The 17165-nt window shown below is 44.2% G+C and overlaps 1 protein-coding gene and 1 long non-coding RNA gene across 2 annotated transcripts in view; one reads left to right on the top strand and one right to left on the bottom strand.

Annotated features, from left to right (window-relative positions):
- The window catches only part of LOC109974869 (importin-13), a 28245-nt gene extending 18520 nt beyond the window's left edge, over positions 1–9725 (bottom strand). Inside the window, exons 1-5 of the mRNA XM_020625299.1 lie at positions 9621–9725; positions 9109–9195; positions 3027–3152; positions 2610–2940; positions 1266–1515 (exon numbers count right to left, since the gene is read on the bottom strand). Of these exons, the coding sequence (XP_020480955.1) occupies positions 1266–1515; positions 2610–2940; positions 3027–3152; positions 9109–9177 (776 nt within the window). The 5' untranslated portion in view covers positions 9178–9195; positions 9621–9725. The remainder of the gene's footprint in view (positions 1–1265; positions 1516–2609; positions 2941–3026; positions 3153–9108; positions 9196–9620) is intronic.
- LOC109974870 (uncharacterized) overlaps positions 9708–17165 on the top strand; it is a 28268-nt gene continuing 20810 nt past the window's right edge. Inside the window, exon 1 of the long non-coding RNA XR_002277042.1 lies at positions 9708–9773. This is a non-coding gene — a long non-coding RNA (uncharacterized LOC109974870). The remainder of the gene's footprint in view (positions 9774–17165) is intronic.

The raw sequence follows: 17165 nt of genomic DNA, 5'->3' as shown, positions 1-17165 counted from the left end.
AAGTAGTATTTTTGCCAAGAGGAATTCACCCCACCTCTTATATAAATGGAACAAGGCAGAACATAGGGTTGGAGGTCCACGGGTGAGAGAGAGAGAGCTAACGAGTGAATGAGAAGGGATCAGCTACCAAGCGTAGCATCCAACCTCATGCCCTGCATGGCGTGTAATACGCGTCAGAAATACAAAGCATGCTGGGGTTGTTTCAAAACACTGGCGGGCAAAAGTATTCATGTGCTTTTGCTAGTCTTGCAAAATGTATGACATGAATTTCGACAACATGTTAATGATTATGGTGAGGGATTCAGATTTATGCAGGCAACATGTTCATGCGATAAGACATATGCTGAAGGAGAAACATTCTCAGTGGTAGGTTGCAGAAATAACAGGCCAGTCATCAAAGCATCAGGCCCTTTAGCCCCAAAGCCGCCGCTTTGCTTTCAGACATCAAACTGGCATGATGCAGCAATTTTACTAGCTCCACTGCTGGCATGATGCAGGGTCAACACTGCCCCACCATTCCAGGTTTACCTTTTACACAGAACAGCAGTGCAGCAAAACACCACTAGAATCCTGTCTTAAACAGACAAGAGGGCTTTAGTCTATCCTAGGAGCCCAGCAGCACTTGCTGAGACTGAGTATGTTCTACCTGTAACTCCTCTGCCATTAATCATTTTCCCACCATCTGTTCGGTCTGTCTTCCGTGTTTAAGCTGACTTGTCAGCAGCAACTTCACAGATGTCAACCCCCTGTCTGTGAAGCAGTCCACAAGATTGGAGGACGAAGTGTTTTATAGTTGCACACCTTCCCTTTAGTACCTTTCTTCTCTTTGCATCATCCCGTCACCCCCACCTTCTCTCTCTCGTTCCCTCTCCTCCTCTCAAGGGGGAGGGGTAATGGGTGCCTGCCATGTCTGAATCAACCAGGGCATGATGATAACTCTCCCCAGCTCTGTAACCATAGCAACGCCAGCCAACCAAGAAATACTGCTCTCCTTCCCCTTAGCTGTCAATTTGCCCTGTATCAATCTCTCCCTCTCTCCCTCCCTCCCTTTCTGTTAACCTTCCAGTGCCCACCCTGTTTCTTGCCCTTGACTAATGCATCTTTTTTCCTCTCTCGCTTCCTTCTACCTCCATTTTTGCTCCAGTGTATTTTCTAATCTACCATTACAAGCTTTAATGCCATAGTACGGTTATTTCTTTCTTCTGCCTTGTGTTTCTGGATCGGCATGCAAGTGTGAGCACACACTGGCACACATTTGTACACACCGTTGGGAGTCAGGCTGTGAGATAGCATTGACTACTGCCTCCACCGCTGTGTCAAAGAGCTCTGGGTCAGGCAGTGCACTGAAGCAGTCATGCACCAGGCCTTCGCTCTCGCTGAGGGGCACATCCAGCAGCACCCACGATGACAGGCAGCGCAGCACACGAGCTTTCACCGCCCCCGGGCTGTCCGTCCGTCGCAGCAGTTGCTGCAATAAGGGACACACTGACCCCCACTCCCGGGCCATTAGAATCACCATGAAAGGTAAGTAGAAGAGGTTAAATCTTTCGACAACATGTTAATGATTATGGTGAGGGATTCAGATTTATGCAGGCAACATGTTTATGCGATAAGACATATGCTGAAGGAGAAACAATCTCAGTGGTAGGTTGCAGAAATAACAGGCCAGTCATCAAAGCATCAGGCCCTTTAGCCCCAAAGCCGCCGCTTTGCTTTCAGACATCAAACTGGCATGATGCAGCAATTTTACTAGCTCCACTGCTGGCATGATGCAGGGTCAACACTGCCCCACCATTCCAGGTTTACCTTTTACACAGAACAGCAGTGCAGCAAAACACCACTAGAATCCTGTCTTAAACAGACAAGAGGGCTTTAGTCTATCCTAGGAGCCCAGCAGCACTTGCTGAGACTGAGTATGTTCTACCTGTAACTCCTCTGCCATTAATCATTTTCCCACCATCTGTTCGGTCTGTCTTCCGTGTTTAAGCTGACTTGTCAGCAGCAACTTCACAGATGTCAACCCCCTGTCTGTGAAGCAGTCCAGAAGATTGGAGGACGAAGTGTTTTATAGTTGCACACCTTCGAACGGTTAGACTGCAGGTGTATCGTTAATGTAGTATGTCCATCTGCATGATGAGTAGGGCTAAGCGTCATCCAAAGTTTCTTCATAATGGTGCCATTAAAATACAGTTTTATGTTTGTTTGTTTTTTTTACTGTCAACAGTATAAACATGATTTAATACCATACTTTCTAGAATATGAACCTTTAATTTCCACAAACATCCTTTTATTTCTTTTGCCAAAAGCCAAACCTCTCAAAATGCCACTGCTTAATGTCATACCACAATCAAGTGTACAGTAACTTTGCTGACATAAAATGAGCAAAACTATAACATAAATGATACCAAGACACAACACTAAGTCTGACAAAACCATTGACTAGCAGCTTTTGCTGCTTGATAATAGTAACACTGATTTAAGAGTCAGTTCTAAACAAGTAGTGAGGTTTGATACCTACTGATGAACAAATTAATCCAAATAAAACTTGAGAACATTGCAGAGGTGGCTATCACCACCTGTAGAGGGGGCATAGGGTGGTACCTGAAGACATACCTGTCCTTTTCGATACTGCGGCAGGCGGCTGGTCTGGAACAATGCTAGGCAGCGTGCCCGTCCATCCACCCCTCCTCCCTCCTCCTGGAACACCCGCACCATCTCCGCCACTGCACCTGGCCAGGCCTCGGGCATTGTGTTGAGTGCCAGGGAGGCCAGGGCCACACACAGCCGGGTGAGCACCATCTTGGAGCCGGAGGAGAAGCAGGCAATCTGGGAGAACAGCTGGGTCTTCAAAGACTCATACTGGTCAGTGGGGATGTCCGACCAATAACGAGAGATCTTGGTGTGAAGTGCACTAGCACCAAAGTACTGGATCTCTGGCACCTGTGAAAAGTGACGAGATGGATACAAATGACACCAAATGTTTTTCCAGTGTGCGTTTATCTTTTGTGAATGTGTGTACACTGTACCTTATCTGGGCTAAGTAGGACCCAGCAAAACTGCCAGGCCTGAGGTGACACCTGAGCCTGCATTAGCCATTTCTGGGCCAGATTCTTGTTTTCTATATTGGGGTCATAGTACAACTGGTGAAGGGCCTAAACAGAAAGGAGAAAGAGAAATATAACACTGAAAAAATTTGTGGAAGGTTGAAAACTTTGTACTAGCAAAGTCAATAAGAGAAATGTTTGCGACTACATTCCACACATTGAGAATGGTGGGTGTCAGGCAGAACAGACCAGGTGGGTCAAGACAAATGCAGCTCTTTGAGCTCTTCTTTGGTGGAAAAAGCTGTATACCTTAAGAAAAGAGCATCTTTTCTCACTTGTAAACACACAGGCACACAGTACAAGGCTTACCTTCAAAAACCTGAACAATAGAGAAAGTGAAGACCTGAAAAGAGCACTCTCTGAAGTATGGCTCTGAGTAATTGGAGTAGTTGAGTGTAGGGAGAAAAAGAATGAGCAAGCCAAAGAGAAAGGAGATGAAGGATGAGGTATTAATTAAACAGACACTTCTAATCCTGGCAATACCGGAGTAGAGGTTCAGACACTACTCCTGTAAAGCCTGTTTGTTTTTCTCTCTGTCACACACACAAATGGATATGCTCAATGAACCAAAACCGGTGGCAGCCAGCACTAAGTGTCTGCCAAGCAACACAGGGAAAAAATCTATTCAGTGAGCTCCTGATCCTTGTCTCTAACCCCAGAAGCCTGCTCACATCAATTCCTCCACCATTCACCATCCTTTCCTCCCTCAGGCCTCAACTGTCCTGCCCGGTTCATTCCATCCCTCAGCTCTCTTTCATCATCTCACTCTTCTTCTAAAACTTACATTTCTCCCCATTGTCTTATTACAGCAGTTTAGGCTATATAACAAGGGAGGATGAATAATACTAAGGAAACCATGATGGGCCACAGAGTATGACAATGCAACTGCAGCTCCAGAGAACATAAAGTGTCAATACCTACTGGAAGAAGACAGTCTCTTCCCACTATGGATTTATATGTCTCCACATATTGTATGGGACTTTGAACATGGCAGACTGGGTGTTAATGAGCACATTGTTTACAAAGTGCAGGTCAGAGCTATAGATGCAGGTCTTGTGTGTCTTTGACTTTTTCTCAGCTGTTAGCTTTCTGAACTCCACTAACATTAACCTCTGCCATGTTCAGGTTTCTGAGAGAGTTTTGTTTTTCTTTAAATTTGAACCGATTAATGTAGGAAGAGCTACATCACAGGACTAATGAAATACGACCCTGTTATTGTGTAGTGATTTGGCACAGTCTTCCTGTGGATCATTATCATGCCTTCATACTAAAAAGCATCACCATTAGGATGGCTTTTGTTAGTCAGCACCACTCTGTCCTTTCTGTAAACAAGGCTATGATATCCAAGTTCAAAGCAGCAGCAGATCATTACTGCAGTCCACTGTGATCACAGACCTCTCCTTATCTAATCCCAAACTGTGCCTGAGCGTGTCTGTCCTTCCCAGGTTTATTATCAAAGCACTAGACACAAAACAGTATGTTCATTTCACTGCTTTAATCTTCTCACAAAGAACCACTGCCTGTCTCCTCCTAGAAAACACACCAGACATGCAGCAGTTATCTTCAATAACCAAATGTAATTGTCCAATATTAATTACTTCCTAACATAAGCAAAAATCACGCAGACCCGTGAAAATCGAGCTGAAGCAACTAACTGTAACTACAGATGGTGGCAAACTGCCTGAACCGCCTGGCTTCACCTGAGGTTGGCATGCTCTTGGCAGACATCGTCATAGGTCATTAGCCTCCTCTCCTGTTCCTTTTCCAGCAGGAGGAGGAAGGGAAGAGGGATGCAAGGGAAAAACACTGCTCAGTTAGATTCATTATCTGCTCTCATACATAATCATGGATTTACTGTAGCTGGTCTATACTTGTGTACTCACTTCTGAGCCCAGGAGAATAACTATAGTGTGGGACAAAATAATGAGGCAGGAGCAAGTGTCCCTGACAAATGAGTTAGCTTATTTAAATTAAAAGCAAGTGCAAAGCTGGAGATTTAGACAAAGAGGGTAGATCATAAACACCATAGAAATCTCTCTCCCCACATGCTTATGAGACTTAACTGTACAAGCTTACCCTCACACAAGGTTGCCATATCTTTGCACAGTGTTCATACACTGCAGGTAATTGCATGTCTCTCTGCTGAGGTTCACTGTAGTTGCAAGCCATCTGTCCACTAGAACATCACACTCAAAGTCACTGTAATGGTGGGTGGGTAATGCTGGATGTTGTGCTGCAGAAGGCACCATCACAGCACTGACCTATTATGACACCATGCTATAACTGTGACAATCAAAGGCATGCAAAAGGAATGATGATTAATGAGGGAACAAAGAATAGTTTGTGCGAGAGGGTGCGTGGGTGGTTGTTGACAGCATGCAGCCAAGACAGAAATTAAGAATACCATGTTGCCAATAGTGACAAAATCTCAGCACATGAACAGCAAATAAACCCTTGTACTGAGTGTCTTAACATGCACGTCAGGAACATTGACAACTACCTTTGCCAACACATAATTCATAACACTGATCACCTACAGTGAATACAGTATACTACTATCCCCAAGCCTACCAACATAAAACGGAAAACTATGTACTATGACATGTACATTGCCTATAAAGAGTATTCACCCCCTTGGATGTTTTAACCTTTTATTGATTTTGTAAATCAATCATGGTCAATATAATTTCGCTTTTTTGACAAAAAATTGCAAAAAATCCTCTTTAATGTCAAAGTGAAAACAGGTTTCTACAAACCTAATGTCAATTAAATAAAAATATATAATGGAAAATTAGTCACTGCATAAATAATCACCGTCTTTAAAATGACTGACCTAATTGAACAGAGGCCCAGCCAATGGGTGCTAGTAGTCTCACAATTAGTGAAATGGGGATCACAGTGAATGTGTCTCAAGTGACTGTACTATAAAGACACCTGTGTCTGGAAGGTCCAGTCACTGGTTAATCAGTATTCCTGGCTACTATTACACCATGAAGACAAAAGGACACTCCAAGCAACTCAGAGAAAAGGTTCCTGAAAAGTATAAGTCAGGCATTGTACACTTTGTATCATGTAACCTACAAGACAAAAAGACATGATCCACTTTTTGATATTTCTGTCATGATTCTTCTTTTCCTTCTGAAATAGCCTCTCCAGCCACCACAGCCCTACTCAATACACCACACAGCATTTCTTTGTCAGATTTCTCTGCCCTGCTATGATCTGTAATATGTCAGCTGACATTTTAAATAATCTCCTCTGCTTTTAAATTCCATAAAACTATTTAATAAGAAGACAGCAAGTGAATACATCATTTTCAAATGGCAGACGTGCAACCACAAGCCAAGAGCCTTGGATCTAAGCACCACTGAATGAGCCTTGAAAGCCTCCTGTGGGCTGCTTACTGTGAAGTGACAAGGTGATACAGTTAGTTATGGTAACAGAAACCATGGTGCCCTTGGGCAAGATGCTGACCCAGTACTGTCCTGCTCTTCTTTCTGGTGATATGTGGTTTAGTGTCTTGAGGGAGATGTGCAAAATTACAACATCCTAACCGCATACTGTTCAAGAGCACATAGCTGACCTCTGAATTTAGTATAAGATCCACTTGCTGGGTAGATAGTGATTCTAAAGCTAATTATATTTAAGCGAAAATGTGATGGAGTAAACAAACCCATTCATTATACAAACAAAGAAATGGACAATGCAGTACTTTGTTTCACAGACCCAAGACTGAACAAAGGACTTTCTATTGGACACAAATATAGGGCCAAGAACCACCATCCCTTGACTTTTTAATGGTCATCAGACGGTTTAATGTGTGTTTACAGTTACCTGCTACTGTGACTGTTTGGCAAAAAGGAGCAACATCTCAGATTCTTTTAAAGGCATTAAGCTGGTGGTCTGACGCAAATACAATTATGGCACTTTAAGGTGCACAGACAGATTCTAAAGAAACCTACTGTCATCCTCTTATTCCACTGAATGACCAGGATTGTGCTGATTCTGTAGCCATTCAGCCCCTTGGATGTTTTAACCTTTTATTGATTTTATAAATCAATCATTGTCAATTTAACTTGGCTTTTTTGACAAAAAAAATATTACAAAAAACCTCTTTAATGTCAAAGTGAAAACAGGTTTCTACATAGTAATGTCAATTAAATAAAATAAGTAATGGGAAATAAGTGAGTGCATAAATATTCACTGTCTTTAAAATGACTGACCTAATTGAACAGAGGCCCAGCCAATGGGTGCTAGTAGTCTCACAATTAGTGAAATGGGGATCACAGTGAATGTGTCTCAAGTGACTGTAGTATAAAGACACCTGTGTCTGGAAGGTCCAGTCACTGGTTAATCAGTATTCCTGGCTACCATTACACCATGAAGACAAAAGGACACTCCAAGCAACTCAGAGAAAAGGTTCCTGAAAAGTATAAGTCAGGGGATGGATATAAAAACATTTCCAAGGCACTGAACGTCCCCTGGAGTTCAGTTAAATCCATCATCAAGAAATGGAAGGAACGTGGCACATGTCTAAATCTGCCTAGATCAGGCCGTCCTCACAAAGTGAGTGACTGTGCAAGAAGAAGACTAGTGAGAGAGGCCACCAAGACACCTATGACTGAAGGAGTTACAAGCTTCAACAGCTGAGATGGGAGAGACTCTGCATACAGCAACTGTTGCCCGGGTTCTTCATCAGTCAAAGTTTTATGGGAGAGTGGAAAAGAGAAAGTCACTGTTGAAGAAAACTCATATTAAATCTTGACTAGAGTTTGCCAAAGGCATGTGAAACTTCTTTGGTCTGATGAGACCAAAATGGTGCCTTCTGGCCATCAGACAAGACGCTATGTTTGGCAGACACCAAACACTGCACATCACCACAAACACACCATCCCCACTGTGAAGCACGGTGGTGGCAGCATCACGCTATGGGGAGGATCCTCGGCCCTGGAAGGCTTGTAAAGGTAGAGGGTAAAATGAATGCAGCAAAATATAGGAAAATCCTGAAGGACAATCTTCTTCAGTCTGCAAGAGAAGTACGGCTTGGGAGAAGATTAATTTTCCAGCAAGACAATGACCTGAAGCATACAGCGAAAGTTACACAGAAATGGTTTAAAGACAACAAGGTGCGAGTTCTGGAGTGGCCGAGTCAAAGCCTAGACCTCAATCCAATGGAGAATTTGTTGCTGGACTTGAAAAGGGCTGTTCACACCCGATCCCTGTGCAAGCTGGTAGAGCTTGAGCAGATTTGCAAAGAAGAATGGAGTAAAACTGTAGTATCCAGATGTGTACGCCTGACTGAGATCTATCCACACAGACTCAGTGGTGTGATTGCAGCCAAAGGTGCATCTATGGCAGACACCAAACACTGCACTATGGATTCCCCCCCATTGCATCTCCTCTCACGTCCTCCTCTTTCTTAATGGTACCATCACAGACATCCACCCTGTTCTAAGCCTCCCTCCCCTCATCACATCAACTCTGCTCTTCCACAGGAGGACCTTCCTCACCTATCCTCCCAACCTATCCCCTCCTCTGGGAGTCGGTGGCCATCCTGCAGGGAAATTCATTACAGAAACCTGGGAATCACAGTCAACATTGCCAAGAAAGTAGCACACACACAAACAGAGAAAAGAAAGACCCTGACAACAGTTTTACAATGACGGCAAAGAATAGGCTGGCTACAACCTATTTTACTCCCATCTGATCACTCTTTCTGATTATTAACCATTTAGCCAAGACTAATCTGAAAACATGAGGGCAGACGTTATTGGTACCGATGAACTGAATCTCTATAATGTGTTACAAATACAGACACATCATCTCTCTAAACGAAATCAGAAAGAAATGTTATGTTGTGGCTACCAGGCATCTCATGCTTTCCTTCTTAACCCGTATAACATTATCTCATCTAAAACATGATCACTTCATTAGCTGGTACACCCAATTCCCAATTTCTGTACAGAGTGATATGCTGCTGACGATAACTGGTGCAAAAACTCACCTTCTCTACGTTTTCCACGGTAAAATCCAAGGAGTCCGGTGTGGCTGCAATCCTCCCCGGCGTCTCCATAGCTCCGCTAACACGGAGCTGTCAAATATTCAAAGAGGTGCGACACAGTGAGAAGCTGACAGCCAACGTTATACTTCTCTTTCTAAGCAGTGTCATTTCCAAAATATCTCCACAACAGCAATCGGAATATATAAGTTAGCTAGACAATATCAAATGTAGTTTTAACAATGATACGAGAAGCTAACCGGCAAGCTAACATTAGCTCAAGCAGGCTAGCGTTAGCTAGCCTCCACCATAGAAATTTTTCTATAGCAAGGACTAGCACCACTATGCTAAGGCGAGGTTAGCCAACGTAGCAATGCATGTAACTTGGCGCTGCTCTACTGCCAAAGCAGCCAACCGAGACAGCCATGCTAGCATTTTTACTGAATGACAGAATTATCAAAACACTGTCGTCTCCATGTACTGCCTTCAGACTTTCCAGATGACCGATAGTTTCACACCTTTCTGTCCTGCTACCGTATGAGACGATGCTGACAGGTCCCTGTCGCTTTTCTGAAGCTGCTCCGTCACCGCCAGAGGTTTTCGCTACATTCAGACGCTGTGAGAAATATCGTAATCACAGCGTAACTAGTCAAGGACGACCCAACGATACGGTGAACTATGATTTATTTCAAGTTCCCAGAGGTATAGAAAATAGAACAGCTTACACATTAGCACAAATGTGCTTGTTTCACTATGTAGTATTATTCGTTAGATGTATATTATTAGCCTTCCTAAACTATTGCTGCCATTCCTTTTCTCGTCAAATCATTAGGATCAAACAATAGCTACATCATCTTTCAGGTTTATTTTCCTTGTTTATGTGTCCAAAACCACACGAATCCGCTACGTTTTTCCATCCTCCAGTATAATGATCATTTGAATGCAGCATTCCCCCTCTCTCTAATAACATGTCCTCCTCATGAAATGCCGCTGACTGGACTGGTAACCCGCAGCATATTTAAATTATGTCAGCAGAATAGTAGGTTACGGTTTGTCGGTCACATATCGCATAATCCCGGCCTTCAAATGTGTTTTCGTGAAGATACTGAGGATAGTTCAGAACATGCTAGACTCAACAATATATAGGATACCTCTAATAGCTTACTGTAGGCTAGCTATGTGGATTAATCTAATACAAAAAAACGTGAATATATACAGTAGATTAACTCACACAGTATCCTATATTTCGAAATACATGCAAATATTCTTCCCATTCTCTCAGGAATTAAATCTGATCATACATTTCCTATTATTTTGTAATAACATGTTAAGAGAATATGTTCACAGTTAAGGATATTGCTGTAACATAGACCAATGGTTCTATTTCGTACAGGCTTCGCCCTCCAGGAGCTGTCGCTATTGGGTTTATTCCTCGCGCATGCGCAGTCCTGAAGAGATTTCTTTCACGCCCTGTGCCCTGCACTCAGGTCCGCTGGGGCCGAATAAAAGCCTATGACTACGTTCACACTGCAGGCTGAAGTGACTCAAATCCGATCTTTTTGCCCAAATGTGACCCATATCCGATTTCCTTATGACAGTGTGAACAGCACAAATCCGATTTTTTTCAAATCCGGCCCAGGCTACTTTCATATGTGGTCCTAAATCGGATACATATCCAATGTTTTGCAATGCGACTTCAGTCTGAATGGCCAGGTCGCATTTCATGCGATTTTTATGTCATTGATATGCGACAGACGTCACAATTTTGCGCTGGAGGAGGCGAGGCCATAAGCAATATTTGTGCTCTCCTTCTTCTTCTTCTTATTATTAGTTCTTTATTTCAATTGCACATTAACTGGTACATCGCTACACACATGCTATCACGAGCCGCATCCATTTTTATTTTCGCAAACACAGTACGCTGCGTCTGACATCACGTCCTCTTCTGCGCATGCGGGTCACCTCAGGGCGGTATACCGTTCACACATGAGACAGATGGCAGTCGCATTTAAATGACAGTGTGAACAATAGCGCAAAAAAAATCGGATTTCGGCGAAAAATCCGATCTGAGCATTAAGACCTGCAGTGTGAACGTAGTCTATGTGACCGGAGTTTGGCTCCCTCTTTTTCTTCAGCAGTTCTAAAGAGCAATTCCTAGAGCTATGTCTAAAGAGCAAAGTTCCTTGAACTTCCCATTGACCCATCAGCCAACATGGATGCCAATGGAAAAGAGCCCCCTTCGGTGCAGCAGCACCCTCCCACCACCGGCCAGCCTCTGGCCTTCGGGGCTCCACTCTGCAGTCTGCCAGACATCATAAAAAAAAAAGGCGGAAGATCGCGAGGGGATTCTCATCCCACCAGAAGCCCTGGCTCCCCCGTGTCCGACATGACAGGCTTACCAGAAAAGGTGTAGGGCGTGCCAGAGTTCAGCTCAGGAAGCATTTCACCAGTGGGTGCATGAATACAGATCTCTCACCAAAAACCCTCATGGCAGGATGAAATGGCTGCAGCATACGCTTTCACAATAGCCAGACCCTGTCTACCAGGGTCTGTAAGAAAACCAGCACCTGTGCCAGCAGGCATGACGTGGAAGCTGTGCCTCTCTCCACACACCACAGCTGAAAAGCAGACCATTTCACCATGTAAGAAGCCATAGTTGACAGGGCTCTTGTGCTCTGAATCGTATGCACAACTGCTGGAGGCAAGCTTAGGCTCTCCAAGTAATTCTCGTTCAGGGGCCAAGCTCACAGGCACTGTCCTATTATGGGATACTGTTGAATTGCGCTGTCCACCAGGGAGAGCATGTCTGTGCCACAGGAGTTGCCACAGCTTGCCCGACAGCAGCTGCACCAGCATTGGGAACTACGCTCCACCCGTACGCTCGGGCTATCAGGATGACACGCAGCCACTCATCCTGTATGCAGGAGAGGAGGTGCGGGATAAGTGGGACTGGAGGAAATGTATAAATGAGACCTCTGGGCCAGGAGTTATAAGTGAATGTGCTCATCGAAAGCCACGAGCTGCGAACAGATCTGCTCCTGCTTGCCCAATCCTGTCCCACAGTGTCTGTATGAGGGACGGGTTCAGTTTCTACTTGCTTGGCTGAAGCCTGCCCAGTGACATTAAATCCACAGTGTGGTTCTGCTCACCCGGAACATGCACAACTCTGATGGAGCACAGGTTCCGGTGGGCCCAAAGTAGGAGACTCCATGCTATTTCCAGCAAGTGGGCAGAGATGACACTGCCTTGCGGGTTGATGTATGTGATGGCTGTTGTATTGTCTGACTGCACCACTACATGTTTGTTTCTCAGTATTGGTGCAAAATGTTTCATCACCATGGCCTGCTCCAGACAGTTGATGTGGGGGAACAGAGTCCCCCAGAGCCTGCCTCTCTGCACGTGCCTCCCCACCTGAGCAGAGATGTGTCTGTGAACACCGATATGTGTGACATGACTCTGACGAGGGGAACACCCGTCGCCATGTCGCCGGGGGTTTTCCAGTACGAAAGGTCCAACTGGACAGAGGGGGGGACTTTTAACATGCGCCTCTTGTGCCGTATGGGCTTGAGGTGAAGGTGACCGAACCACCTCTGGAGCTTTTTCATGTGGAAGAGACCAAGAGGGACCACCGCATGGCTGGCTGACATTGTGCCCATTCTCTAGTTTCTCCTACTAGAGAACACTGCTTTGGGCAGCAAGACAGTGCAGGGCACAGGGCGCAAATGAAGTCTCTTAAGGACTGCGCATGCACGAGGGATGAGCCCAAGAGGGTGTAGTCTATACAAAATAGAACTACAGGATAATTCAGTGTAAAACAAAACCCAAGACGGTATAGGCCTAAACACCTTCTTGACACAATTCTCTCTACAAAACAAGAGTCAACAAAAGTGTAAAGAAAAAAGAAACATATAAACACTGTTATCACTTAATTTAAAACAAAACTGCATACCATGGGCGTCTTTTGACCCTTTTTACTGGGGCATGTGCCCCAGTATTGAGCTGCTGTGCCCCACTAAATTCACATGTTCAACCTTTAACAAGCTCCTACTGTATATTTGGCAGTGGATTCATTTAGATTGATAATAATGTGGAAACAAACTATTTGCAATTTGCAAAATACAACCTGAGATGCAAGTGGGCCAAGGCTCGTACACCACAGTACATGCATATGCACTTCGTAGCTGCTACACTGCACATGCAGCAATCCATGTACTGTGCACAAAACTGAGGTATGTGACAGGGACTAAAAAAAGTTTTTAAATAATACCAATAGCTTATTTTGACTCAAACATTACTGACTCCTGTAGATGAACATAAGAAAATTCAGAGACAGAGGCTGAGATAGAGGTTCAGAGAGATGAGGGTGAGGGAAGGTAAGACCTAGATGTAACTAGGTAATAGTTAGCTAGCCAGCCAGGCACGGATGTTGAATGTGAAGTAAATTAGAGCTCTGTACATCAATGCATATAATCAGTTGGGCTACTCTTAAAATGCTATTTATCAGTGTACTACATGAAATATAATAAATGCCAAGTATCTTGAATAATACACTGCCCGGCTACTTTAATAGTCACACCTGTACAACTGTATGTACTTCAGTGCAAGACGTCTGCTTTAAATGGTGGTCCCTACACAGAGATGTAGCTGAAAGTGTTGGGACCTTACACCTCACTGAAACAATGCTCCATTTGTGTTTACATTAAAAACTCTTTTTTCATGTATACTTGCATGCATCTGGAATAAAACAGAGATGCTGGGAAAAGAGCTGAATTCTTAACTTGTTCTACAATGATCTCCTATAATGCCCTGAACAAAAACACTAGTACCCAGAAGTGGTGATAAATACATGGATTGTAGTGATATTTCAACCGAGCCCAAAGTGAACAGAAGGAAAGTTTGAATGGTGGAAAAATAACCAAGGAAAACTTCAAAACAGAGACAAGCTGTGGTCCAAATGTGCCACTCACACCATATGTTGCTTTCTGAACAAGCTCCATGGAATAAGGCCCAGGAAGAGCCCATTTGAAAGGGAATCCTAATAACCAAGTGGGGTTTGCTAAAAAGCACATGGACAAGCCACAGTGCTTTAGGGAGAATGTCTTTTGGACAGATTAAACAAACTGAGAGCTACAGCTCCACAGTATGTTCACAGAAATAAAAAATGAAGCTTTCAAAATAAAGAACCCTGAGACACCTGGAGAAGGCTCAGCTGGTCTGCAGCACCTAGAATCTGTGCCGGGCACAATCAAATGATTACCCAGATATTCTGGGGAGAAACATACTACCCAAAAGATATGTATATGTACAGTTACTGTAGGTAGCTTGTCCAGTGGTTCCCAACCTAGAGGTCAGTCAAGATAAATCTGAAAGGTTGTAAAATGATTCATGGGAGAAGAAAGATGGTGCAGTAGAGTCTTATTATTGGTGGACAGGATGCTGTCAGCTCTGCTCTCTGCTGCCACTGGCCCTCTTCTGGCTCCTCTAGTCCATCTGCTGTAGGGTTTGTAGAGATTCCTTTGGGAGACCATGAGACAGAGAGGCTAGATGGCAAACATGTCTTTCCAAGTTTTTCAAAAGTGAATGGAAGGGTAGAGGAGCTCAGGTCAGAGCTGCAAGCCAAGACTGCCGAGGTGGAGGAGCTCAAAGCAGCAGAATGGAGCACTGAAGAAGGTGCTGAATAGAGAGGGAGCGGTATGTCATTGGTTTTGCCCAAAGTGCTATAGAGAAACTGATGGATGCTAAACTGAATGCAGCCAAGACAGAAATTCTTGGTGGGTTTGAGAAGTATGTGGAGAGTGCTAAAGGCCAATGTGGGGATGTGCGCCGTCAGTGCCAGAGAGAGCAAAGTGAGAGGCAGGAACAGATGGAAGGTGCTCTGCAGGAAAGTACTACTGACTTGACAACCTCCAGGCACAGCTCTCTGATTTGAAAGCTACAGAGACCTGTTGTGGTACAGTGAGTGGACTAGTTGAAAAGGTGCACCTGTTGGAAACATCAGTGGCAGGCTTCAAGGGAGACCTGAGAGTGGAGCTGGGTGGACACAAGGACCATATAGAGGTAATGTTGGCAGGGCGTCTGGGGTATGTAGAGGTCAAACTGAACCTGACTGGGCAGACAGGACAGGGCCTGGAGGAATGAATGAAAAACTAAGGGTTCTAGAGGGCCACTTACTGATGGCTTTGGAGGAGCTGGGAAATCCCAGTACCCCATCACGGCTGGAGAGTCATGCTGTTCCCACATTGGAGACACACCTGGAGTTTGTCTGAGGGAAACAAAAGGTGGATGTGGACAGAGTGCAGAAGCATCTGAACAGCCTGGAGATTCTCTGCTCTTCTTCCCGTTCTGCAACTCACAAGCCATCTGCCACCCAGGCAGACTGGGCTGCGCCAAGTGCTAAACTGGCAGAGGAGCAGAATATGAAGGAGGCACTGGACATGCAACGTGACTGTTTGAACAGCCTCAGTGTCACACTGCAGAACATCCTGAGACACCTGGCCCCCAGGGAACAGCAAGGGGCAACAGAAGGAGAGCTCAAATTCCTCAAGTTTAATATCAGCTCAGTCAACCACATGTTGAGAGGCCTCCAGGACTCTGAGGAAAGTTGTCCACCAGGTGGGTCAACCCAACAGCACCTGGCATGAGAGAGAAGCTTGTCTGGCACAGCAGATAAAGGGTGTGGTCCAGCTGGTTGGACATCAGGCTTCCATGCTTGGGGCAGGTCAGCACAGAATGACCCAACTTAGGATTGAGCTGCAGGAGATGAAGACACAGCTAGTAGAGAAGGTTGGCAGTGTAGATGATCAGTGTAAGGGCCTGAATTACTTGGCAGAGGACCTGGAACGAATCAGGGAGGGAGGAGTTGGAGAGACAATCAACCAGTAACTACTATTAGAGAAAAAAATGATCAATTCATTCCCACAGCTCTCACAGATGTGCCATCAACTACAGTGGCTTTAGAAACATCTGTAAGACCTCATTTATACTTGGACTACTTCTCTCCCATAGATCTTTCTGAGTTGACCTCAAAAAGTGCTTTATCTAAATCAGGGGTGGGCAATTAATTTTTACAAGAGGCCACATGAGAAACCTGAACTGGGTTGGAGGGCCGAACCAACAATAACTTGAACTTAATTCTGCTCAATATTCATTATCTCCCATTGTAAAAAGCACTAAATTATATGTGTTGATTAGCTGCTACTCATAATCAGAAGAATAAGCATATTCTGTAAATATTTATATAAATATATGAAATTGTGGTGTAGGTCAAACTGGAAAATATTCCAATAGAAGTAATAAACAGTAAAAACAAAAACAAACATTACATCACAGTTCCATTTTATTTTCAACTTCACATAACACTGAAAAGGTGTTTTGCAGTATGGTAAAGATATGCATTTTCAGTTCATTTTACTTGTTCAGTGAGAGAAATCCAGTCTGGCTTTGGCTTGAACAAGTGCATTGCAATATGGCTGAATATCTGAGGTGGGTATGCAAAGGATAGCTGAGAGGTGATCATCACTGATGTGTATCTGGATGTGTTGAACTTCATCATTGAGAATGTCTATTCACATATGTAGGTAGATCCAAAGATTTCCTGCGATGTCCTCAACCCTCGTTACAGTGCGTCGGGAGAGGGGTATGTTCTCATATGCGCCCTTTTTCTCTGGGCATATTAGTGCTGCAGAGTCCAACAAACACTCTTTAATAAACTCTCTGCCAGAAAACGACTTACTTTTTCTGGCAATTTTGTGGGATATGACATAACTTGACTTGAAAGCTGCATCTCTGGGTGTGGAAAGTTTTGTAAAAAGTCTTTGTTGGTTATGCAGTTTCACTAGCAAAGCATCCAACTCCCTTGTGCACTCCTCATCCGACAAGTTCTTGTATTTCTCCTCATGTTTGGTCACATAGTGGCGATTCAAATTGTAATCCTTGAACACAGCGACCTGTGTACCACAAACTAAGCGCACTGCTTTACCTTTGACTTCTGTAAACAAATACTTTCCAGTCCATGTCTTGTTGAAAACGCGGCATTCGGCATCAACTTTTCTTTTTTTGGCGTG

Source organism: Monopterus albus, unplaced genomic scaffold (assembly GCF_001952655.1).
Source record: "Monopterus albus unplaced genomic scaffold, M_albus_1.0 scaffold352.1, whole genome shotgun sequence".
Taxonomy (NCBI): Eukaryota; Metazoa; Chordata; class Actinopteri; order Synbranchiformes; family Synbranchidae; genus Monopterus; species Monopterus albus.
The sequence above is the reverse complement of the archived record's forward strand: the minus strand, read 5'-3'. Positions and strand labels throughout refer to the sequence as shown.